General features: G+C 41.5%; 1 protein-coding gene across 1 annotated transcript in view; it reads left to right on the top strand.

The window, feature by feature from the left end:
- The window catches only part of PAPPA (pappalysin 1), a 396,585-nt gene that overhangs the window by 165,636 nt on the left and 204,942 nt on the right, over positions 1-26,007 (top strand). Inside the window, exons 4-5 of the mRNA XM_089685526.1 lie at positions 10,875-11,174; positions 21,277-21,469. Of these exons, the coding sequence (XP_089541652.1) occupies positions 10,875-11,174; positions 21,277-21,469 (493 nt within the window). The remainder of the gene's footprint in view (positions 1-10,874; positions 11,175-21,276; positions 21,470-26,007) is intronic.

Below are 26,007 nucleotides of genomic sequence, written 5' to 3'. Positions count from 1 at the left end.
CTCCCACTGATACCAATGATGGGGCACTATTCCTCCCACTGACACCAATGATGTGTCACTATTCCTCCCACTGACACCAATGATGGGGCACTATTCCTCCCACTGACACCAATGATGGGGCACTATTCCTCCCACTGACACCAATGATGGGGCACTATTCCTCCCACTGACACCAATGATGGGGCACTATTCCTCCCACTGATACCAATGATGGGGCACTATTCCTCCCACTGACACCAATGATGGGGCACTATTCCTCCCACTAATACCAATGATGGGGCACTATTCATCCCAATAATACCAATGATGGGGCACTATTCCTCCCACTGACACCAATGATGGGGCACTATTCCTCCCACTGACACCAATGATGGGGCACTATTCCTCCCACTGACACCAATGATGTTGCACTATTCCTCCCACTGACACCAATGATGGGCACTATTCCTCCCACTGACACTAATGATGGGGCACTATTCCTCCCACTGACACCAATGATGGGACACTATTCCTCCCACTGATACCAATGATGGGACACTATTCCTCCCACTGACACCAATGATGGGGCATTTTTCCTCCCACTGATACCAATGATGGGGCACTATTCCTCCCACTGACACTAATGATGGGGCACTATTCCTCCCACTGACACCAATGATGGGGCACTATTCCTCCCACTGACACCAATGATGGGGCACTATTCCTCCCACTGACACCAATGATGGGGCACTATTCCTCCCACTGACACCAATGATGGGGCACTATTCCTCCCACTGACACCAATGATGGGTACTATTCCAAATATTAATCTACTGGCCCATGTCCTTTGAGACCATTGGGAAGCAACCTCAGAGACGTCTACTGACACCTACTGGTAGTGCCAGCAGCAAGAAGATTTTTGGGGTCCAGTTAAAAACGGAGACTTAAATTGTCAGATTGCAGTAAGGGGGAGGGGAAGGTAGACTTGTTTAAGCAAAACTGATAACTACATTTCATCTTCAGGTGGACGTATCCTTTAACACGGGGCTGGGCCAATTTGCTTTGAATCTAGGAGCCAGCAAAAAAAATTAGTAGCCAGTTTTTTTTTTGTCAGTGCCCAGGGCAAGGCAATTTTTTGGGTGAAAAGCTTGATGTGATACAATTTTCTGCATGACAATCATGGCAAATCTGAACCAGGTTTTTGCATTGAAGTCAATGGGAGGTGTCTTCGCATTGAAGTCAATAGGAGGTGTTTTTGCATCGAAGTCTATGGGAGGCATTTTGGCTTTGAAGTCTATGGGACATGACTTTGCATTGAAGTTAATGGGAGGCGTGTTCCTATTGAGGGGGTTCACACAGATGCAATCCACATTCATTGTGGTTTGAGTGCCATTATGGAAAGGGTCCTGTGCGAGTTTGTAGCGGTGCTTTCCAGACTCGGAAGGGATAGAGTAAGAGTGGCATTGTGAGATAAGTGTTGACAGGAGTTTTTGCATTGAAGTCAATGGGAGGTGTTTTTTGCATTTAGGTCAATAGGAAGTGTTTTTGCATTGAAGTCTATGGGAGGTGTTTTTGCTTTGAAGTCTATGGGACTCGACTTTGCATTGAAGTTTATGGGAGGCGTTTTGTATTGAAGTATATGAGGGGCATTTTTGCATAGAAGTCAATTGGAGGTTTTTTTGCATTTAGGTCAATAGGAAGTGTTTTTGCATTGAAGTCTATGGGAGGTGTTTTTGCTTTGAAGTCTATGGGACTCGACTTTGCATTGAAGTTTATGGGAGGCGTTTTGTATTGAAGTATATGAGGGGCATTTTTGCATAGAAGTCAATTGGAGGTTTTTTTGCATTTAGGTCAATAGGAAGTGTTTTTGCATTGAAGTCTGTGGGAGGCGTTTTTGCATTGAAGTCTATGGGAGGTGTTTTTGCTTTGAAGTCTATGGGACACGACTTTGCATTGAAGTTTATGGGAGGCGTTTTGCATTGATGTCTATGAAAGGCATTTTAGCATTGAAGTCAATAGTAGGTGTTTTTGCATTGACGTTAAGGTGAGCGTTTTTGCAGTGGAGCCCATAGGAGGCGTTTTTGCATTGAAGTCTATGGGAAGGATTTATGCATTGAAGTCTATGTGAGGCATGTTTGTATTGAAGTCAATGGCAGGCGTTTTTGCATTGAAGTCAATGAAGGTGTCTTTGCTTTGACGTTAAGGGGAAGCGTCTAGGAAGTCTATGGGAGGTGTTTTTGCTTTGAAGTCTATGGGACACGACTTGGCATTGAAGTTTATGGGAGGCGTTTTGCATTGAAGTATATGAGATGCATTTTTGCATTGAAGTCTATGGGAGGCGCTTTTGCATTGAAGTCAATGGGAGGTGCTTTTGCATTGAAGTCAATGGGAGGCGGTTTTGCATTGAAGTCATTAGGAGGCGGTTTTGCATTGACATTAAGGGTAGGCGTTTGGCATTAACATCAATGGGAGGCGTTTTTGCATTGACGTCATTAGGAGGCATTTTTGTATTGACGTCAATAGGAGGCATTTTTGCATCGAAGTGTATGGGAAGCATTTTTTGCATTGACGTCTATGGGATGCAATTTTGCATTGAAGTCAATGGGAGGCAGTGTGTGAACCCAGGTGCCAGGATGCAATTTCTAGTCGCCATGGAATTTGTTGAGCCCTTCTTTAACAATTCTAGAAGAAACCCACCTTTTTGATAAAAAATAAAATACATGATTTAGCTCCTCATACCTAGCTGATCGTTCCCAGTAACCTGCTGTCCCAGTATATCGAAACCCTTCCCTAAGACAATCCCACCGGGGTAGGCTGGATAGAGAGACAACCTGAACTGCATATGTATGTAGGAGGTCATCCCAGGTAATCCTTCAGATGGGCTTTCTTCAAGGAGATTGGGGGCTGTGCACATGGAGAGGGATATCGGGGATGTCTTTTATGGGTTCTGTCTTCACAAACAGATGGCCCGTGCCTGAAGACATGCAGATTAGCCTCCTCACAGGAAACTGGAGGTTGCCAGCAGAGCTTCCACAGGAATGCAGGAGAATTGGAAACAAAAAGTCGCATTTGCAAACTTGCTTGATTTGCATGAAAAAGGGGGGCGAAGGTGCGTTGGAAGGCTTCTGCTGGAAAGACTTCTGTCAAAGAAACAGTTTTCAAGGAAAAAAAGTTGAGCGTCGCAATTAAAACGCGTAACATTTTTCACTAAAGCTTTGTTATAAGACACGCCGTCCGTGAGAAATATCGGGGCGTCAGAGTTCCCCGTCTGCCATTGTGTCTCGTGACTTTGCAGAGTAAGTCGTGTTAGAATCAAGGGGCGGACTGACGACTCATGGGGCCCCCGGGCAATAGGGGATCATGGGGCCCCTGTGTCCTTGCCCACACTCAAAAAAGCCTATGAAAAAGGTACCAGGGGCATCTCATGGGGCCCCCTACTGACCCCGGGCCCTCGGGCAGTGCCCGAGTTTCCAAATGGTCAGTCCGCCCCTGGTTAGAATACTCTCCATTGAACCAATGGCCACGACGATATAAAAAAAGGTAAAATAGGTGGTTTGTAGGGGCAGCTGCGGCCGTGAGTCTTTTGTTTTAAAACATCCTAAGGGTGTGAAATGGTTAATAGTGGTATTGAAAGTCATACAAATAAATTAATAAATAAATAAATAATATATAAATTAATAAATAAATAAATAATATTAATTAATAAATAAAATAATACAGATAAAAATGGTAAAACTATATTATTAAGTGTTGTTGCATAGCAAGGAACACGAATTGTTATCTCCCATGTATATTCTTATTCTTATTATAGCCATATTTGCCACGCTAACTCCTCCCACAGTTTTTACACTACAAAGACAAGTAATATATCAAAACGTGCGGATTGTTCCCGATCGGTGTGCTATTACTTTGTGGAACGTTTCGCCGAATCGTTCAAGAAATATCGCGTTTTTTGTGGCGAAATTTTCCCATAGGAATGAATGGTGCATCTAGAGTGGCAGCAGAGCACAGCTACAGGGTGGAAGGAAAAATCAGAACATGATTTGTAAACTGCCATCACTCTGTCATTTTCAAGCCCACCTACACATATCTTATATCAAGTTTTCACAATATGACCATTTGTTTGCAACTCACTCCTCCCATTGACTTTCATTGAAACTTCACTCACAGCCACCTGAAATGTTAAGGGACGTTTTTAAACTGCGACTGTGCCTTCATTTTTAATATTGCAGAGACATACTATATATCAAAATTTAGGTCTGTTTCTTGTGATTGTCACAATATAAACCTTTTCACGGTAGCATTTATACTTTTAAAACTACAAGTGCTTGAAAATGGCAATCGCCAGTGAACTTGGCAAGTTGCAGCAGAGTGTTTAGAACAGCACTTCTAACATTCCTGACTGAGTGAGTTGCTATAGCAACCAAAGGTCACTCAAGAGGCAGATGACTCACCAGGCTGGACTGTGAGCTTCAAAATACAAGCTGAAATGCATTTCTCACTATCAGGCTTGCAATGTGCACTGCTTACAGTCATGGCCGAAATTGTTGGCACCCTTGATATTTTTCCTGAAAATCAAGTATTTCACACAAAAAAGGTATTGCATTAACACATGTTTTGCTATACACATGTTTATTCCCTTTGTATGTATTGGAACAAATATAAAACAGAGGCAGAAAAGCAAATATGACATAATGTCACACAAAACCCCAAAAATGGGCTGGACAAAAGTATTGGCACCCTTAACTTAATATTTGGTTGCACACCCTTTGGAAAACATAACTGAAATCAGTCGCTTCCTATAACCATCAATAAGCTTCTGACACCTCTCACCCGGAATTTTGGACCACTCTTCCTTTGCAAACAGCTCCAGGTCTCTCTTATTGGAAGGACACCTTTTCCCAACAGCAATTTTAAGATCTCTCCACAGGTGTTCAATGGGATTTAGATCTGGGCTCATTGCTGGCCACTTCAGAACTCTCCAGCGCTTCTTTGCCATCCATTTCTGAGTGCTTTTTGACGTATGTTTGGGGTCATTGTCCTGCTGGAAGACCCAGGATCTTGGACGCAAACCCAGCTTTCTGACACTGGGCCCTACAGTGCGACCCAAAATCCTTTGGTAATCCTCAGATTTCATGATGCCTTGCACACAGTCAAGGCACCCAGTGCCAGAGGCAGCAAAACAACCCCAAAACATCATTGAACCTCCACCATATTTTACCGTAGGTACTGTGTTTTGTTCTTTGTAGGCCTCATTCCGTTTTCGGTAAACAGTAGAATGATGTGCTTTACCGAAAAGCTCTATCTTGGTCTCATCTGTCCACAAGACGTTTTCCCAGAAGGCTTTTGGCTTACTCAAGTACATTTTGGCAAACTGTAGTCTTGCTTTTTTATGTCTCTGTGTCAGCAGTGGGGTCCTCCTGGGTCTCCTGCCATAGCGTTTCATTTCATTTAAATGTCGACGGATAGTTCGCGCTGACACTGATGCTCCCTGAGCCTGCAGGACAGCTTGAATGTCTTTGGAACATGTTTGGGGCTGCTTATCCACCATCCGGACTATTCTGCGTTGCAATCTTTCATCAATTTTCCTCATCCGTCCACGACCAGGGAGATTAGCTACAGTGCCATGGGTTGCAAACTTCTTGATAATGTTGCGCACTGTGGACAAAGGCAAATCTAGTTCTCTGGAGATGGACTTGTAACCTTGAGATTGTTGATATTTTGCCACAATTTTGGTTCTCAGGTCCTCAGACAGTTCTCGTCTCCTCTTTCTGTTGTCCATGCTTAGTGTGGCACAGACAGACACACAATGCAAAGGTTAAGTGAACGTCTCTCCTTTTTATCTGCTTTCAGGTGTGATTTCTATATTGCCCACACCTGTTACTTGCCCCAGGTGAGTTTACAGGAGCATCACATGCTTGTAACATTCTTATTTATCCGCAGTTGTGAAAGGGTGCCAATACTTTTGTCCAGCCCATTTTTGGAGGTTTGTGTGACATTATGTCGAATTTGCTTTCTTTCCTCCCTTTTTTTGTTTTGTCCCAATACACACAAAGGGAATAAACATGTGTATAGCAAAACATGTGTTAATGCAATACGTTTCGTGAGAAATACATGATTTCCTGGAGAAATATCAAGGGTGCCAACAATTTCGGCCATGACTGTACATTTCATCAATCATTTGGTAAAGGTTGCGGCAAGAACACTTTACACAATTTCCCCAGAAATTGTAGATTTTCTAGTTATTATTATTATTAGAGATGAGCGAATTATTCAAAAATTCGATTCGGCTGATTCGCCGAATTTGCGGGAGAAATTCGATTCGATGCAAATTTATTCGCCGCGAATTTAACTTATTTAAAGGGTTTCTAGGCTTCAGAGAGCCTTTATATTAGTGCAGAACACTGTACCTTTAATTTAAATGGCCTTGGAGTCTGCTGGGGAAGAGAAATAATACTGTCAGTCAGTATGACATGCAGATGAGTGCCGTCGATCTTAGAATCACCGCACACTTCACTCATTTGGGCAGTCACGGGGCACAACGAAGAAGAAGAAGAAGAATGAAAGGAAGAAGAAGAATGAAAAGAAGAAGAAGAAGAATGAAAAGAAGAAGAAGAAGAATGAAAAGAAGAAGAAGAAGAATGAAAAGAAGAATGAAAAGAAGAAGAAGAAGAATGAAAAGAAGAAGAATGAAAAGAAGAAGAAGAAGAATGAAAAGAAGAATGAGAAGAAGAATGAAAAGAAGAATTAAAAGAAGAATGAGAAGAATGAAAAGAAGAATGAAAAGAAGAAGAAGAATGAAAAGAAGAATGAAAAGAAAAAGAAGAAGAATGAAAAGAAGAAGAAGAAGAATGAAAAGAAGAATGAAAAGAAGAAGAAGAAGAATGAAAAGAATGAAAAGAAGAATGAAAAGAAGAAGAAGAAGAATGAAAAGAAGAAGAAAAAGAATGAAAAGAAGAATGAAAAGAAGAAGAAGAAGAATGAAAAGAAGAAGAAGAATGAAAAGAAGAAGAAGAAGAATGAAAAGAAGAAGAATGAAAAGAAGAATGAAAAGAAGAATTAAAAGAAGAATGAGAAGAATGAAAAGAAGAATGAAAAGAAGAAGAAGAAGAATGAAAAGAAGAAGAAGAAGAATGAAAAGAAGAATGAAAAGAAGAAGAAGAAGAAGAATGAAAAGAAGAAGAAGAAGAATGAAAAGAAGAATGAAAAGAAGAAGAATGAAAAGAAGAAGAAGAATGAAAAGAAGAAGAATGAAAAGAAGAAGAAGAAGAATGAAAAGAAGAATGAAAAGAAGAAGAATGAAAAGAAGAAGAAGAATGAAAAGAAGTAAGAATGAAAAGAAGAATGAAAAGAAGAAGAATGAAAAGAAGAAGAAGAATGAAAAGAAGAAGAATGAAAAGAAGAAGAAGAAGAATGAAAAGAAGAATGAAAAGAAGAAGAATGAAAAGAAGAAGAAGAATGAAAAGAAGTAAGAATGAATAGAAGAAGAAGAAGAAGAATGAAAAGAAGAAGAAGAATGAAAAGAAGAAGAATTCCAGTACAGCAAAAAGTGTATCTGCAGAGAGCTCCGCTATTTCTGACAGTTCTCTGACAGTTCTGACAGTTCATTTACAGCGGTTGAAACATTGTATCTATTTATTTCCCAATAAAAACATCTGTATCCTAAATGGAAACAAATAGATACAATGTTTCAACCGCTGTAAATGAACTGTCAGAACTGTCAGAGAACTGTCAGAAATAGCGGAGCTCTCTGCAGTGACACTTTTGCCGGCTGATTGGGGAAAATTCGATTCGTGCATCCGAAGTTTGCTAAAATTCGGATTCGATGCGAATCAAATTTTTCCTAATATTCGAAACGAATTCCACTTCGCCAAGTTCGATTCGCTCATCTCTAATTATTATTATTGTTATTGTTGTTATTATCATTATTATTGTTGTTATCATTATTATTATTATTATTATTATTGTTATACGGGATCATAGGTATGCACCCTAAAGCTCAAACACACGTGTGTGTCTATACCAGGGGCGGACTGATCATTTGGGAACTCGAGGGCCCGGGGTCAGTAGGGGGCCCCATGAGATGCCCCTTGTACCTTTCATAGGCTTTTTTGGGTGTGGTTTGAGTGTGGGCAAGGAGACGGGCCCCCTGATGCCCTATTGCCCGGGGGCCCCATGAGTTGTCAGTCCGCCCCTGGTCTATACATGCACCATATTGCCCCAAGTATTGGGCCGCCGGCCTTTCCACGCACATGACCTTTAATGGCCCCCCCAGTCTTAGTCTGTAGAGTTCAATATTGAGTTGGCCCCGCCCTTTGCAGCCATAACAGCTTCAACTCTTCTGGGAAGGCCGTCCACAAGGTTTAGGAGGGTGTCTAGGGGAAGGTTGGACCATTCTTCCAGAAGCACATTTGTCAGGTCAGGCACTGATGTCGGGGGAGGAGGCCTGGCTCGCAGTCTCCGCTCTAATTCATCCCAAAGGTGTTCTATGGGGTTGAGGTCAGGACTCTGTGCAGGCCAGTCAAGTTCCTCCACCCCAAACTGGCTCCTCCATGTCTTTATGAACCTTGCTTTGTGCACTGGTGTGCAGTCATGTTGGAACAGGAAGGGGCCATCCCCAAACTCTTCCCACAAAGTTGGGTGCATGAAATTGTCCAAAATGTTGCCTTAAGAGTTCCCTTCACTGGAACTAGGGGGCCAAGCCCAACCCCTGAAAAACAACCCCACGCCATAATCCCGCCTCCACCAAACTTTACACTCGGGCAAGTACCGTTCTCCTGGCAGCTGCCAAACCCAGACACATCCATCGGATTGCCAGACAGAGAAGCGTGATTGGTCACTCCAGAGAACACGTCTCCACTGCTCTAGAGTCCAGTGGCGGCGTGCTTTACACCACGGCATCCAACGCTTTGCATTGCACTTGGTGATGGAAGGCTTGGATGTAGCTGCTCGGCCATGGAAACCCATTCCATGAAGCTCTCTACACACTGTTGTTGGGCTCATCTGAAGGCCACACCAAGTTTGGAGGTCTTTAGCTATTGACTCTGCAGACAGTTGGCGACTTCTGCGCACTGTGCGCTTCAGCATGTGCTGACCCCGCTTTGTCATGTGACGTGGCCTACCACTTGGTGGCTGAGTTGCTGTTGTTCCCAGTTGCTTCCACTTTGTTATAATCCCACTAACAGTTGAGCGTGGAATATTTAGTAGCCAGGAAATGTCACGGATGGACCTATTGCACAGGTGGCCACCTATCACGGGACCACGCTTGGAGTCACTGAGCTCCTGAGAGCGACCCATTCTTTCACAAATGTTTGTAGAAGCAGTCTGCATGCCTAGGGGTTTGATTGTATACACCTGTGTCCATGGAGGGGATTGGAACACCTGAATCACATGATTGAGAGGGTGGGGCCAATACTTTTGGCAATATGGTGTAAATATAACCCCGGCACAGTGAAAGAGAAGTTTATAAGCATTTCTCTTATGACAGAGCGTGTAAGTGGAATATCTTTCCCATCTTCCTGCAAACACACAGAGCGATAATAATAATGTGCATGGGGTGATTAGGGTGTGCCGAGGCACAGGCGGCACACCCTGTGCGCACTTCTATGTACAAGATTTATACAGTGCCAACAGTTTGCGCAGTGCTTCACAATATAAAGGGGAACAGTACAATTACAATACAGTTCAATACAGAAGGAATAGCAGGACTCTACTGATAGAGCCTGCAATCCAAAGGGCGGTGTGGATGGTACAAAAGGTAATAGCTGCAGGGGATGATCTGATGGAGGTGACTCGAACACAGTTTTTTTAGCTGGAGGCGGCGTAGGCTTCCCTGAATAAATGAGTCTTCAAAAATTGTCTAAAGGCAGACAGGGTGGGGGATGACCAGACATACTGGGGTAGGGAGTTCCAGAGGATGGGAGAGGTTCTGGAAAAGTTCTGGAGGCGAGCGTGGGGGTAGGTACCAAGGGAGCTAGAGAATGAGATGTCTTGGGAGGAGGGCGGTTTGGGTGATACCTGCAGGTGAGGTTGGGGATGTAGCTGGGGGTGATGTTGTGGATGGCTTAGTATGTTGTGGTTAGTATTTTGAATTTTATTCATTGGGCTAGTGGAAGCCAGTGGAGGGATTGGCAGAGAGGGGCAGCAGTTCTGGAACGGTTAGTAAGGTATATAAGCCTGGCAGCAACATTCATAATAGACTGAAGAGGGAGATAGGAGGGAATTTCAGTAGTCAAGGCGGGATATACCCAAGACGTGGATAAGCTGTTTTGTGGTGTCGTTGGCCAGGAAGGGGCACACTCTGGAAATATTGCAGAGGTTAAGGCGGTAAGATTTAGCCAATGGTTGGGTTTGGGTCCCGAAGGTCCAAGTTTAGGATTACACCTAGCACCATGACATGTGTGGAGGACCCAATGGGGACCAGTGGTTGTGTTGTTGATCTCAATGGTAAGGTTATGGTGGGGGGGAAATATTACAAGCTCAGCTTCAGAAAGATTGAGTTTGAAAAAGTGATATGACCGGCATACGGATATGTCGCTCAGTGAATTTGTGATACGTGAGGAGATCGAGGGGGTGAGTTGGGAAGTAGAGAGAAAAATCTGGGTGATGTTGGTGTAGAGGTGGTATTGGAAACCATGGGAGGTAAGCAACTGGCCCAGGAAGGAGGTGTAGAGAGAGAAGCCAATGCGGTGAGCAGAAACCATTCTTACCATAATGTTCATGTCTACATACCATCCTTGCACATTATGGCTGACCTACCTTTTGGTTTGCCCTCCTCCAGTGCTGAAAACCTCATGATCCCCTTCTGCAAAGTCTTTAAGAGAATGATACCATAGTACAGCCCTAACTGGAATCACTCTTCCTGTAGATAAATCGATGTTTATTGTCTTTTTCAGGTGGAATTGTTATGAACCCTTCTTTTTTCGGAGTCCCCGGCCATACTCATACCATGATCCATGAGATTGGGCACAGCCTGGGACTGTACCATGTCTTCCGTGGCATCTCGGAGATTTTATCCTGCAGCGACCCATGCATGGAGACAGATCCTTCCTACGAAACCGGGGATCTGTGCCGCGATACCAACCCATCCCCTAAGCATAAGAGCTGCGGAGATCCCAACCCTGGACCCGGAAATGAAACTTGTGGCTTTCAAACGTTTGTCAACACTCCGTATAATAACTACATGAGCTATGCAGGTAAGGCAAGCGTGTTTAAACCCTTAAGGTGGACCTCCAGGCAGCTATAAAGGATACAATGAATGCAGCTTTGTAACCACTAGTACACCTATAAATGTCTTTTTATATTTGCAAGCAGAGTAAGTACCTGGATTTGACCTGGTATCAGTCTCTTGAAATGGCTGTACAACAGAGCTCAGACTGGGGAGTATCTGTTTCAAAGTTTACCACCTGGAGTATGCAAGTCAACCTGGAGGCTTCTGTTTGCCATTGCCTATGTGTCAGACCTGTTAGGCAGCCCAATGGCCAACTCAAGGAACACAGGCTGAAAACACTGTTTCTAATTGAGAGGCAGTGGCTCTCCTGGAACCGGAAGTACTGTTACTGGCAGGAACTCCATAAGCAATAGATTTAAAACATAAGGATTGGTTTAAGGAGGATTCCAGGTATGGAACTTATTTATATAGTTAAATTGGTTCAGCTTGGAGCAATGTAACAATATACACTCACCGACCACTTTATTAGGTCCACCTTGCTAGTACCGGGTTCAACCTCCTTTTGATTTCAGAACTGCCTTCATTCTTCGTGGCGTAGTTTCAACACGGTGTTGGAAACGTTCCTCAAAGATTTTGGTCCATATTGCTATGACGTCATTGTGAAGATTTGTTCCCTGCGCATCCATGATGCGAATCTCTTGTTCCACCACATCCCAAAGGTTTCACTATTGGATGGAGATCTGGTGACGGTGGAGGCCATTGGAGTACAGTGACCTCATTGTCATGTTCCAGAAACCAGTTGGAGATGATTGGAGCTTTGTGATATGGGGCATTATCCCGCTGGAAGGAGCCATCAGAAGATGGGGACATTGTAGTCATGAAGGGATGGACATGGTCAGCAACAATACTCAGGTAGGCCGTGGCATTTAAACGATGCTCAATTGGTACTAAAGGGCCAAAAGTGTGCCAAGAAAGTATCCTCCACACCATTGCACCACCACCACCAGCCTGAACCGTTGATACAAGGCAGGATGGATCAATGCTTTCATGTTGTTGATCCTACCATTTGAATGTCGCAGTTGAAAGCGAGACTCATCAGACCTGCAACGTTTTTTCCAATCTTCTATTGTCTAATTTTGGTGAGCCTGTGCGAATTGTAGCCTCCATTTCCTGTTCTTAGCTGACAGGAGTGGCACCCGGTGTGGTCTTCTGCTGCTGTAGCCCATCTGCTTCAAGGTTGGATGTGTTGTGCATTAAGAGATGGTATTCTGCATACCTTGGTTGTAACGAGTGCCTATTGGAGTTACTGTTGCCTTTCTATCATCTCGAACCAGTCTGCCCATTCTCCTCTGACCTCTGACAACAACAAGGCATTTTCATCCACACAACTGCCACTCACTGGATATATTCTCTTTTTTGGACCATTCTCTGTAAACCCTAGAGATGGTTGTGCGTGAAAATCCCAGCAGATCAGCAGTTTTTGAAATACTCAGACCAGCCCGTCTGGCACCAACAACCATGCCACGTTCAAAGTCACTTTGAAAAATCCCCTTTCTTCTCCATTCTGATGCTCAGTTTGAACTTCAGCAAGTCGTCTTCACCACATCTAGATGCCTAAATGCATCGAGTGGTGGACTGATTAGCAATTTGTGTTACAAAACGATTGAACAGGTCTACCTAATAAAGAGGCCAGTGAGTGTGTATACCATACCTGGGGGATCCCTCTAGAAGCTGGGAATCACTGAAGTAGACACAGCTACTATACCTTTATTACCACAGTGAATTGAAGAACTGAAGAACATGGGACTGGTGGAGGGGGCAGGGCTAAACACATTGCAGATTCTTCTACTTCCTCCTGGGCTGGGCCATGTTGTCCCATCAAGTGGTGGAGAGGAGAGGAAGGGTAAGAGGAATGCAGCATCATTAATATTATTTTACAGGATTTATATAGCGCCAATAGTTTGCTCAGCGCTTTACAATAAAAGGGAGACAATACAGCAATGATACAGTTCAATACAAGAGGGTTAGAAGGGCCCTGATCCTGGGAGCTTACAATCTAAGAGGGAGGGGCTGGTGGTACAAAAGGTAATAACTGTGGGTGATGGACTGGTAGGAGGAATAGAAGATTCCATTATTAGCTGAAGGCAAGATAGGCTTCCCTAAAGAGATTGCCTAAAAGTGGGCAGAGTAGGCGATAGTCGGATAGATTGGGGTAGAGAGTTCCAGAGGATGGGAGAGGCTCTGGAGAAGTCCTGGAGATGAGCATGGGAGGCAGAGACAAGGGATCTAGAGAGCAGGAGGTCATGAGAGGATGGTTTGGTTGATATTTAGAGACAAGGTCGGTGATGTAATTTGGGGCAGAGTTATAAATGGTTTATATGTTATTGTTCATGTTTTGAATTTTATCCGTTGGGCAATGGGAAGCCAATGGAGGGATTGGCAGAGAGGGGTGGAGGACACTGAGTGGAGGTCAGTGGAGGGATTGGCAGAGAGGGGTGGGGGACATTGAGTGGAGGTCAGTGGAGGGATTGGCAGAGAGGGATGGAGGACACTCAGTTGAGGTCAGTGGAGGGATTGGCAGAGAGGGATGGTGGACACTGAGTGGAGGTCAGTGGAGGGTTTGGCAGAGAGGGATGGTAGATACTGAGTGGAGGTCAGTGGAGGGATTGGCACAGTGGGATTGTGGACACTGAGTGGAGGTCAGTGGAGGGATTAACACAGTGGGATTGTGGACACTGAGTGGAGGTTAGTGGAAGGATTAACACAGTGGGATTGTGGACACTGAGTGGAGGTTAGTGGAGGGATTGGCAGAGTGGGATTGTGGACACTGAGAGGAGGTCAGTGGAGGGATTGGCACAGTGGGATGTAGACACTGAGTGGAGGTCAGTGGAGGGATTTGCAGAGTGGGATTGTGGACACTGAGAGGAGGTCAGTGGAGGGATTGGCAGAGGGATGGTGGACACTGAGAGGAGGTCAGTGGAGGGATTGGCAGAGTGGGATGGTGGACACTGAGAGGAGGTCAGTGGAGGGATTGGCAGAGTGGGATGGTGAACACTGAGTGGAGGCCAGTGGAGGGGTTGGCAGAGAGGGGTGGAGGACACAGAGTGGAGGTCAGTGGAGGGATTAGCGGAGAGGGATGGAGGACACTGAGTGGAGGTCAGTGGAGGGATTGGCAGAGAGGGATGGTGGACACTGAGAGGAGGTCAGTGGAGGGATTGGCAGAGAGGGATGGTGGACACTGAGAGGAGGTCAGTGGAGGGGTTGGCAGAGAGGGGTGGAGGACACAGAGTGGAGGTCAGTGGAGGGATTGGCAGAGGGATGGCAGGCATGGAATGGTTGGTAAGGTGGATGAGTCTGGCAGCAGCATTCATGATAGACGGAAGAGGGGATAGCCTGCGATTAGGTAGGCCAATGAGAAGGGAGTTACAATAGTCAATAAGCACTATGCCTCGGCTGATTGGCTTTCAAACCTTGATGAGGCTGCCAGACAGAGCTACAAGTGGGGCCACAGACTATAAATGGGGACACATTTTGTCCAGGGACAGTCCCAGTTTTAGGGAGACTGTCCCCAAACAAAATGTGTTCCAGTCATAGTCTTGGACAAATTTGGGACTATCCCTGGAAACAGGATGTCTGGTCACCCTACCCTACCAAATAACCAACATGGAAGAAAAATATATTTGAAATATATTTTAAAAATATTCTTCCCAAATATATTGACATATATTTGAAATACTACAATTTTGGCCATATTAAATATATTTCAAAATATATTTCAATACACACATATATATATATATATATATATATATATATATATATATACTGTATGTTGAAATGCGTTTTTATTACAAAATGTATAAAAAATATTTTTAAAAATACATTTTCAAATATACTGTATTTCCTTAAAAATGCATTTAATCTACATTTTTGGAATGTGTTTACAAATACATGTAAAAATATATGTTAGCATGACTTTTATATATGTTAAAAAAAATCTGAAGAATATATTTTAAAAAGATATATTTTTAAAAATATTTTTCACATATTTTGTAGTATATAAAAAACGCATTTCAACATGCAGTGTGTATATATACATAATATTCATATTGTGTGTGTATATATATATATATATATATTTCAAATATATGTGAATATATTTTGAAAGAATATTTTTAAAATATATTTCAAATATATGTTTCTTCCATGTGGGTTATTTGTCAGGGTAAGGTGACCAGACATCCTCTGTTTCCAAATTTGTCCCACGCTACAACTGGAACACGTTTTGTTTGGGGACAGCCTCCCTAAATCTGGGCCTGTCCCTTGACAAAATGTGCCCCCACATTTTTCTTCCATGTGGGAAGAACCTTCATGGCAGGATCACGAGATATTATATTTTTAATACAATTTGCAGATTACAAAGATTAAATGTCACTTATTTATATCAACGCGTTTTAGTGATTGGGTTAGATACTCTTAGATTGTAAGCTCCCAGGATCAGGCCCTCCTATCCCTCTTGTATTGAACTGTATTGTTGCTGTATTGTCTCCCTTTATATTGTACAGTGCTGAGCAAACTGTTGGCGCTATAGAAATCCTGTATAATAATAATAATAATATACTTTAGGTGAATTTTGTATTAAAACTCGTTTTTTTCTCTTTAAACTGAGTTTATGTGTTTTTTGCTCCTTTATGCAGGTTATAAAAATCTGCAGGCCTTGGCAAGTACATTTTGGCTTTTTACAAGACCCTCCTATAATGGCCATCAATTATTAAGAAAATTCCTGAATGTAGCCTTAAATCTGATGACAAAAATGTTCGACATCGATGGCCAGACTCACAATCGGGTTGATGAACTTGTGCGCTTTCCTGCTAGGTTTGGTACATCCAAGCTATTTTATTATGTGGACTGATATTTATAGCCAATGAAATGAATGTTTCATGTTGAGCTCTTCAGAAAATGCTTGGCATTGCAGAGCGGCGTTTAGAGGTGATTCCCACGGCACGAACGTTCCAAAGCTAGGTAAAGCTAAACTCTAGGAAGATCCATAAATACACAGGTGGAGTGCATACCCACATGGAAGAAAAATATATTTTAAATATATTTTAAAAATACATTCTTAATATATTCTTCCCAAATATATTGACATATATTTCAAATACTACAATTTTGGCCATATTCAATATATCTCAAAAATATATTTCAATATATTTGTGAATATATTATTAAAAATATATTTAGAACACATGCGACATATATTTTTAATATATTGGCCTACACAAATATATTTTAACATGTATTCCAAAAATGTAAATTAAAATATATTTTCCAAAGGCATATATTTAAAAATATATTTTTCAAATGATATTTTCCAGATATTTTTGAACATCTAAAAAAATACATGTAAACATAAATTTTTAAATATACTTTTAAATGTATTCCAGATTACACTTTGAAATATATTTCAGCATGTGTTCTGAATATATTTTTAGTAATATATTCACAAATATATTGAAATATACTTTTGAAATATATTGAATATGGCCCAAATTTTAGTATTTGAAATATATGTCAATATATTTGGGAAGAATATATTAAGAATGTATTTTTAAAATATATTTAAAATATATTTTTCTTGACATATATTTCAAATACTAAAATTTTGGCCATATTCAATATATTTCAAAAGTATATTTCAATATATTTGTGAATATATTACTAAAAATATATTCAGAACACATGCTGAAATATATTTCAAAGTGTAATCTGGAATACATTTAAAAGTATATTTAAAAATCTATGTTTACATGTATTTTTTTAGATGTTCAAAAATATCTGGAAAATATAATTTGAAAAATATATTTTTAAATATATGCCTTTGGAAAATATATTTTAATTTCCATTTTTGGAATACATGTTAAAATATACTTGTGTAGGCCAATATATTAACAATATATGTCAGCATATGTTCTGAATATATTTTTAGTAATATATTCACAAATATATTGAAATATACTTTTGAAATATATTGAATATGGCCAAAATTTTAGTATTTGAAATATATGTCAATATATTTGGGAAAAATATGTTAAAAACGTATTTTTAAAATATATTTAAAATATATTTTTCTTCCATGTGGGTGTCTGAACAGGGTGTATGGATTCTGGGTTGGCTGCTTCCTACAAACCATGGGATTTCCTTGGTTTCACTGGTTTGTGGTGCACCTAAATGGTTTTGACATTTAAGCTCCGTGCCATGAATTAATAGTCCAGATATAAATGTATTTCTACAAACGTTTAAGTAGATAACTTTATAAAAGAGGCAACGCATTTCGGGGGCCAGAATTTTCCCCCTTCATCAGGGATTATAAATAGGAAAGCAATGTAAATGGGCTGGAATAGAAATACAAGGTAGGTGTTGTTTTAACCAGTTTGCATAATATACACTGTACCCACATGGAAGAAAAATATATTTTAAATATATTTTAAAAATACATTCTTAATATATTCTTCCCAAATAGATTGACATATATTTCAAGTACTACAATTTTGGACATATTCAATATATTTCAAAAATATATTTCAATATATTTGTGAATATATTATTAAAAATATATTCAAAACACATGCTGCAATATATATCAAAGTGTAATTTGGAATGGATTTACAAGCATATTTAAAAATCCTTGTTTAAATGCATTTTTTTAGATGTTCAAAAATATCTGGAAAATATATTTTGAAAAATATATTTTTAAATATATGCCTTTGGAAAATATATTTTAATTTACATTTTTGGAATACATGTTAAAATATATTTGCATAGGCCAATATATTGTAAATATATGTCGCATGTATTATTTAATTTTCTAAATATATAGAAAATATATTTCTCTTCCATATGGGTATTCCCAAAAGTATTGGGCCCGCCCCCCAAATCATTGGATTCAAGTGTTCCAATCCCCTCCATGGACACAGGTGTATACAATCAAGCCCCTAGGCATGCAGACTGCTTCTACAAACATTGGTGAAAGAATGGGTCGTTCTTAGGAGCTCAGTGACTCCAAGCGTGGTCCCGTGATAGGTTGTCACCTGTGCAATAAGTCCATCCTTGACATTTCCTGGCCACTAAATATTCCACGCTCAACTGTTAGTGGGATTATAACAAAGTTGAAGCAACTGGGAACAACAGCAACTCAGCCAAGAAGGGAAATTCTGGAAGAATGGTCAAACCTTCTCATAGACACCGTCCTAAACCTTGTGGACGGCCTTCCCAGAAGAGTTGAAGCTGTTATAGCTGCAAAGGGCAGGGCCAACCCAATATTGAACCCTACGGAGTAAGACTGGGAGGCCATTAAAGGTCATGTGCGTGGAAAGGCGGCCCAATACTTTGGCAATATAGTGTTCATCAGAAGCTAGTTGGAGTAGCCTGTTTTCCCATTTTTTCAGCCCTGATGAAGGGCAAGGGAGTTCTGGCCCTCGAATTGCCTTGGTTCTTTTGTAAATACTGTACAGGATGCCAGGGATGGAGGATAGAAGCGTAGAAGATATATTTCCCCACTATTTGGGTTGCGGTTCTTTTAAGGGAGAGTGTGGGAGGCGTTTTTAGTACTTATGGGTTCTCACCAATGCAGAATGGAGTAGTCCAGTAGAACAGAAAAGAACTAAATTTGGTACACTCTGGATTGGAAAGAGCTCTTTTCAGACCTGGAAATTCAGAGGCTCAGAGAGATTTTAGGTGGGAAAGAGTCTCCAAACCATGTGTCACGTACCTTGATTGGAGGTCGAAATTATGAGAGGGCTTCTCCTTTCAGTTTTGGTTCCAGTACCCCTGATTTTGGGAACAGGTGCATAGGGCAGTAAGAAGCACAGGTGCCGGTATTTAGGTAACAGGCAGCAGTAGTCTTTGGCTTGCAGTCTGGAACAATGCAGGCACACCATAGTGTGGGAGGCGTTTTTAGTACTCATGGATTCTCACCAAAGCAGAATGGAGTAGTACAGTGGAACAGGAGAGAACTGAACTTGGTACACTGTGGAGTGGTAAGAGCTCTTTTCAGACCTGGAAATTTGGAGGCTCTGAGAGCTTTTAGGTGGAAAAGAGCCTCCAAACCATGTGTAATGTACCTTGATTGGAGGTCAAAATGATGAGAGGACTTCTCCCTTCAGTTTTGGTTCGAGTACCCCTGATTTTGCGAACAAGTGCATAGGGCAGTAAGAAGCACAGGTGCCGGCAGCAGTAGTCTCTGAGCTTAAGTCTGGAGCAATGCAGGCACACCAGAGGAGGACCAAGGATAGGAGCTTGCAGGAAAGCACCTAGGAACTGAACCTTGGAAGCTTGGTACAGAGACTGCGAGGACACAGAGGTGGATGCAGGTTCTCAATGCAAACAAGGACGTGGTCAGATGGCAAGCCAGGGTCAGCATGGATGGACAGCAAGGAAGTCAGTAGTCTAGTCTGAGCCATACACGAGGGGCAGGAGTAAGCTTAGTCAAGCAGCAGGCGGAGGTCAATACTAGGAAGACAGCAGAGTACAGTCAGAGGCAAGCCGGGGTAGAGTCCAGAATCCACACAGCAAGGTCAGGAGTAGGCTGGGTCACCAATGGGGGATTAGACAACCAGAGCAGGAACACAGGTCTTGGGAAGCTGAGGAACATCCAGAGATTGGCACACATCTGGGCCTCCTCCTTTAAAGAGGCGTTATGCCCCCCCCCCCTTAAAAAAAAAATTAAAAAGTCAGCAGCTTCAAATACTGTAGCTGCTGACTTTTAATAGTAGAGCACTTCCATCGATTGACTTCTATGGTCCGGCGGGTGTCAGCGGACGGTTGTCCGTAGAAGTCTATGGATGGTCCATCCATAGACTTCTGTGCTCCGGCAGATGTCAGCGGACTATTGTCCGTAGAAGTGTATGGATGGTCCATCCATAGACTTCTGTGGTCCGGCTGGCGTCAGCGGACTTTTATCCTTAGAAGTCTATGTATGGTCCATCCATAGACTTCTGTGGTCCAGCTGGCATCAGCGGACTATTGTTCGTAGAAGTCTATGTATGGTCCATCCATAGACTTCTGTGGTCAGGCGGGCGTCAGCGGACTGTTTTCCGTAGAAGTCTATTGATGGTCCATCCATAGACTTCTGTGGTCCGGCGGGTGTCAGCGGACTATTGTCCGTAGAAGTCTATTGATGGTCTATCCATAGACTTCTGTGGTCCGGCGGGTGTCAGCGGACTATTGTCCGTAGAAGTCTATTGATGATCCATCCATAGACTTCTGTGGTCCGGCGGATGTCAGCGGACTATTGTCCGTAGAAGTCTATTGATGGTCCATCCGTAGACTTCTGTGGTCCGGCGGGTGTCAGTGGAAAATAGTCTGCTGGCAACCTCCAGAATCTGATCCTGTATGCCAAAAACAGATGGATGGGGATCTGATCGGGTGCGCTTGGAAAATGGATAGGCAGACCCCATCGGTCCGCTCGTGTGAAAGGAGCCTTACAGTCGCATCTCTTGGATAGGAACTAAAGGGAAGTATAGGCAGCAAAAGAAAAGCCTCCAGTGAAAGGAAAAGCAGCACACTCTGATGTCTCTATGATGCCTCCTCCTATCAACAAGTTCCTTCCTAGCTCCTGGTCTGAGCTCGGATGTTGGGTCAAATTCAGGTACCTACACTGCTTGCCTTTGAAAAAAAAAAAAGAAGAAGATACTTAATGACGCATTATTGAATACAAAATGTCATTGCTTTGGTTCTTTTATATCTGCCTGAACTTCAACTTGCTCAAAAATAAATAAATAATAATAATAAAAAAAAAAAACAGGCAAAGTGGGAAATAACAAAATGCTACATTGACTCGGAGATCAGAGGGTGAGATTCGCGTTCTGTGGAAGCCTTTGTGGATTTTCACAAACCTTGATATGACCTTCTAATTTTCACAGGCTAGCCCTGTTCCTGGACAGGAGGGAGTAAGATGTTTCGTTTTTTCTTTCCCTGTAAAAAAAAAAAATGATGACTGAACAAAGTCGTTCACAGATCATTAACTCGAAATATACTTCAAAATATGCAGGCTTTTTTTTTTTTTTAAGGTTGCTCAAGGCAGACTGTCCCTAACAATGCATATATCCTTCTCATGGTTTTCCTTTCAGATGATGACTGCACTGATTCCTTCACTCCCAATCAAGTTGCCAGAATGCACTGCTATCTAGACCTAGTCTACCAAGGCTGGCAGCCCTTCTCCAAACCTCCACCGGTAGCAATTGCTCCACAGATTATTGAGCACACCTATACCTCAGTCACCCTGGAGTGGTTTCCACCAATTGATGGATACATCTTTGAAAGGTGAACGTTGATGAGAAGCTATTGCATGCATTTCTTTGAATCCAGGCTTTCCCGAGAGAATTCTTTCTTCTTTGACCTTCCTTGGTGAAACCCTTGGCGCAAGTTTCGAATTTATTTTATCTGCCCAAGCCACAACGGTTCTGTTCAGTTATGTCCTCCTTGTTCTGTGAAGTCGGTCCACTTTACACTCACCGGCCACTTTATTAGGTACATCCGTTCAACACAAATTGCTAATCAGCCAATCGCATTGGCAGCAACTCAATACATTTAGGCATCTGGACGTGGTGAAAATGACTTGTTGAAGTTCACACCGAGGGGGATTTAAGTGACTTTGAACGTGGCATGGTGGTTGGTGCCTGTACGGGCTGGTCACAGCATTTCAAAAGCTGCTGATCTACTTGGACTTTCACGTACAGCCATTTCTAGGGTTTACAGAGAATGGTCCAAAAAAGAGAAAATATCCAGTGAGCAGCAGGTGTTTGGACCAAAATGCTTTGTCGATGTCAGAGGTCAGAGGAGAATGGGCAGACTGGTTGCTGCAACATTCAGACGGTAGGGTCAGAACTTGGCATAAACAACATGAAAGCATGGATCCATCCTGCCTCGTGTCAACGGTTCAGGTTGGTGGTGTGATGGTGTAGGGCAGGGATGTCAAACTGGTAGCCCTCCAGCTGTTGCAAAACTACAAGTCCCATCATGCCTCTGTCTTTGAGAGGCATGCTTATAACTGTCAGTCTTGCAACGCTTCATGGGACTTGTAGTTTGGCAACAGCTGGAGGTCCGCCAGTCATGCTTCTGTCTTTGGGAGTCATGCTTGTAACTGTCAATCTTGCAACGCCTCATGGGACTTGTAGTTTGGCGACAGCTGGAGGTCCCCCAGTCATGCCTCTGTCTTTGGGAGTCATGCTTGAAACTGTCAATCTTGCAACGCCTCATGGGACTTGTAGTTTGGCAACAACTGGAGGTCCGCCAGCCATGCCTCTACCTTTGGGAGTCATGCTTGAAACTGTCAATCTTGCAACGCCTCATGGGACTTGTAGTTTGGCAACAGCTGGAGGGCTGCCAGTCATGCCTCCGTCTTTGGGAGTCATGCTTGTAACTGTCAATCTTGAAATGCCTCATGGGACTTGTAGTTTGGCATCAGCTGGAGGTCCGCCAGTCATGCCTCCGTCTTTGGGAGTCATGCTTGTAACTGTCAATCTTGCAACACCTCATGGGACTTGTAGTTTGGCAACAGCTTGAGGTCCGCCAGTCATGCCTCTGTCTTTGGGAGTCATGCTTGAAAATGTCAATCTTGCAACGCCTCATGGAACTTGTAGTTTGGCAACAGCTGGAGGTCCGCCAGTCATGCCTCCATCTTTGGGAGTTGTGCTTGTAACTGTCAATCTTGCAATGCCTCATGGGACTTGTAGTTTGGCAACAGCTGGAGGGTACCAGTTTGACACCTGTGGTGTAGAGGATATTTTCTTGGCACAAGTAAGGTGTACCTAGTAATAAAGTGGCTGGTGAGAGATCCAGTGGCTGGTGAGAGATCCAGAACTGTTGGCGAGCATCAGAATTCATAGGATGCAATGAACGTAGTGGGCATCTGTCCATAATATTGAAAGTTTCTTTTCTTATGTAACGTGTAAAGACAAAACTTTTTTTGGAACCCAGTAGAGTGGGGAAGGGTTAGATCAACTTGGTTCCTTGGTTCTTCTTCTTCTACACTTCATGGATGTCCTCTGAGCTTCCCCTTAGAGGCTAGATCAAACTTTTCCAACGTTTTATACCACAGGAACCCCTCAAATAATTTCCAGGTCTCAGGGACCTCCCACTATAAATGTTCATTGGGGGTCATTGTAAAAATGTCCTTTACGTTGGTGGTCAGTGGAAGAATGGCTCCCTTACAGTGGTGGTCGGAATCATGCCTTTACAGACAGCTCAAAATTGATCTTTGGTGTCATGTTGCTGGCTCATGAGAACTATGTAGACACAATCAGGTGGAAGCTCAATCATTCACAGCTCAAGGAAGCTCTAGCAATCAATGGGGGGAGCCCTATAGTTCCACAGAATCCTGGTTGAGAATGGCTGGTTAAACCCAAGTTTTTTTTTGCTATGAGTAGGAGGAGGTATGGGACACGGTACCACTGGTTCAAACATTTGTTCCGAAATGAGCTAGAGCTCAGGTACTCTCAAAAGAGTGATGGCCATAGAGAGGCCTTGTATGCTGTGTGGCGAGGCAAGTGCGGGACACACTATTGTAGAGTCCAGAAACAAGACTTTTCGGAAGGAGTGTTCAAGAAAAGCCAAAGCGCTTTGGGGCCTCAAAAGGGTCCCTCTTCATCAGAGCTAGGCTGCACTGTACGTAGTGGGCATCTCTCCATAATATTGAAAGTTTTTTTCTTATTTAACGTGTAAAGACAAAACTTTTTTTGGTGGAAGGGTTAGATCAACTTGGTTCTCCTTCTTCTACACATCATGGAGGGTCCCTCTTCATCAGAGCTACAATACAAGTATACATTTTATGTTGGTTCCCCCATGTAGCCTTGATGAAGGGGGGGCCTTTAAAGACTAGGCAGAGTCACCCCTATAACTATCCAGGTGACCTTCACCAAGACAGCGAGTAAAGGGAAATTCTAAATTTCAGAGTACTCACGGGAGGTGGGGGGGCAGTCTTCCAATGGGGTCAAATGTTCTATCAAGTTCGAAATTTTTTTCACCTTTGGGAGATTTATTCTCCCATCCTGTTTCATTTCTAAGACAGGACATTAAGGAAACTATTCCCGTGGAAAACTGGCAGCTGAAATAACCTGATAGTGGTCTTAACCCTTAACTATTTTTATCCAAATTTGTGATATTTTTAAAAATATTTTTTTTTATATATTCTTCAGATTTTTTTAACATATAAAAAAATAATTTTAACATATATTTTTACATATACTTGCAAATGCACTCCAAAAATGTAGATTTGTATTTTTAAAGACATACAGTATATTTGAAATGTATTTTTAAAAATAGTTTTCATATATTTTGTAATAAAAACACATTTCAACATAAGATATATATATATATATATATATATATATATATACTGTATATATATATATATATATATATATATATATATATATATATATATATATTTATTTATTGAAATATATTTTGAAATATATTGAATATGGCCAAAATTGTAGCAATTCCCATATATGTCAATATATTTGGAAAGAATATTTAAAATATATTTCAAATATATTTTTCTCCCATATGGGACAAGGGTTAGGTTTTCTGTTATTGGTAGCTCTCTAGGAAGCAATGGCCATAGAATGGTTTGTGTTTCATTTATACTGGTGTGTGATGAGGAATTGTAAAAACAAAACGTTTTGGGAAAGGGTGAGATCAGCTTGGTTCTTTGATTCATGGGTATCTTCTGAGGTTCTCCTTAGAGGTTAGAGCAACATTTCCCAACTTTTTACTGAGCAGGAACCCTTAACATAATTTTCAGGTCTCAGGGAACTCCTGCTATAAATATTCCATGGGGTCATTGGGAAAATGCCCTTTATATCGTAATGGAGGCCAGTGGAAGAGTGCCTCCATTACAGTGGTGGCCAGAATTACACCCTTAAAGACTGCTGAAGAGATCATTGGTACTATGTTGCTGGCTCTGCCAAGTGGCATTAGACCCAGAGCTATGCAGGCACCATCCCCATTATTATTTATTTATTTATTATTACAGAGGTTTAAGTTGTGCCCACAATTATGTATTTATTTAAGGAAGTACCCACAGGTTATTTATTTATTTATTTATTACAGTTATTTAAGCATAGCCCACTATTTATTTATGTATTTATTTATTTATGTATTTATTTATTTATGTATTTATTTATTACAGATATTTCATTAGTGCCTACAATTATTTATTTATATATTTTTATTTATTACAGATATTTAGGTAGTGCCCACAATGTATTTATTTATTACAGGTATTTAGGTAGTACCCTGATTTCATTATTTATTACAGCTATTTAAAATGTGCCCACAATTTATTTATTTATTACAAGCGTTTAAATAGTGCCCCCAATGTATTTATTACAAATGTATAAGTAGTGCCCACAATTTATTTATTACAAGTGTTTAATTAGTGCCCACAAATTATTTATTACAAGTGTTTAATTAGTGCCCACAAATTATTTATTACAAGTGTTTAGGTAGTGCCCACAATTTATTTATTTATTACAGGTGTTTAGGTAGCGCCTTCAATTTATTTATTTACTACACGTGTTTAACTAGTACCCACAATTTATATATTACAAGTGTTTAATTAGTGCCCACAATTTATTTATTTATTTATTACAAGTATTTAAGTAGTGCCTACAATTTATTTATTTATCACAAGTGTTTAAGTAGTGCCCACAATGTATTTATTTATTTATTTATTACAAGTGTTTAACTAGTGCCCACAATTTATTTATTTATTTATTACAAGTGTTTAATTAGTGCCCACAATTTATTTATTTATTTATTTATTACAAGTGTTTAAGTAGTGCCCACAATTTATT

The sequence above is a fragment of the Staurois parvus genome, unplaced genomic scaffold (assembly GCF_062004578.1).
Source record: "Staurois parvus isolate SC_StPar_1 unplaced genomic scaffold, SC_StPar_1.0 ptg000377l, whole genome shotgun sequence".
Classification (NCBI taxonomy): Eukaryota; Metazoa; Chordata; class Amphibia; order Anura; family Ranidae; genus Staurois; species Staurois parvus.
The sequence above is the reverse complement of the archived record's forward strand: the minus strand, read 5'-3'. Positions and strand labels throughout refer to the sequence as shown.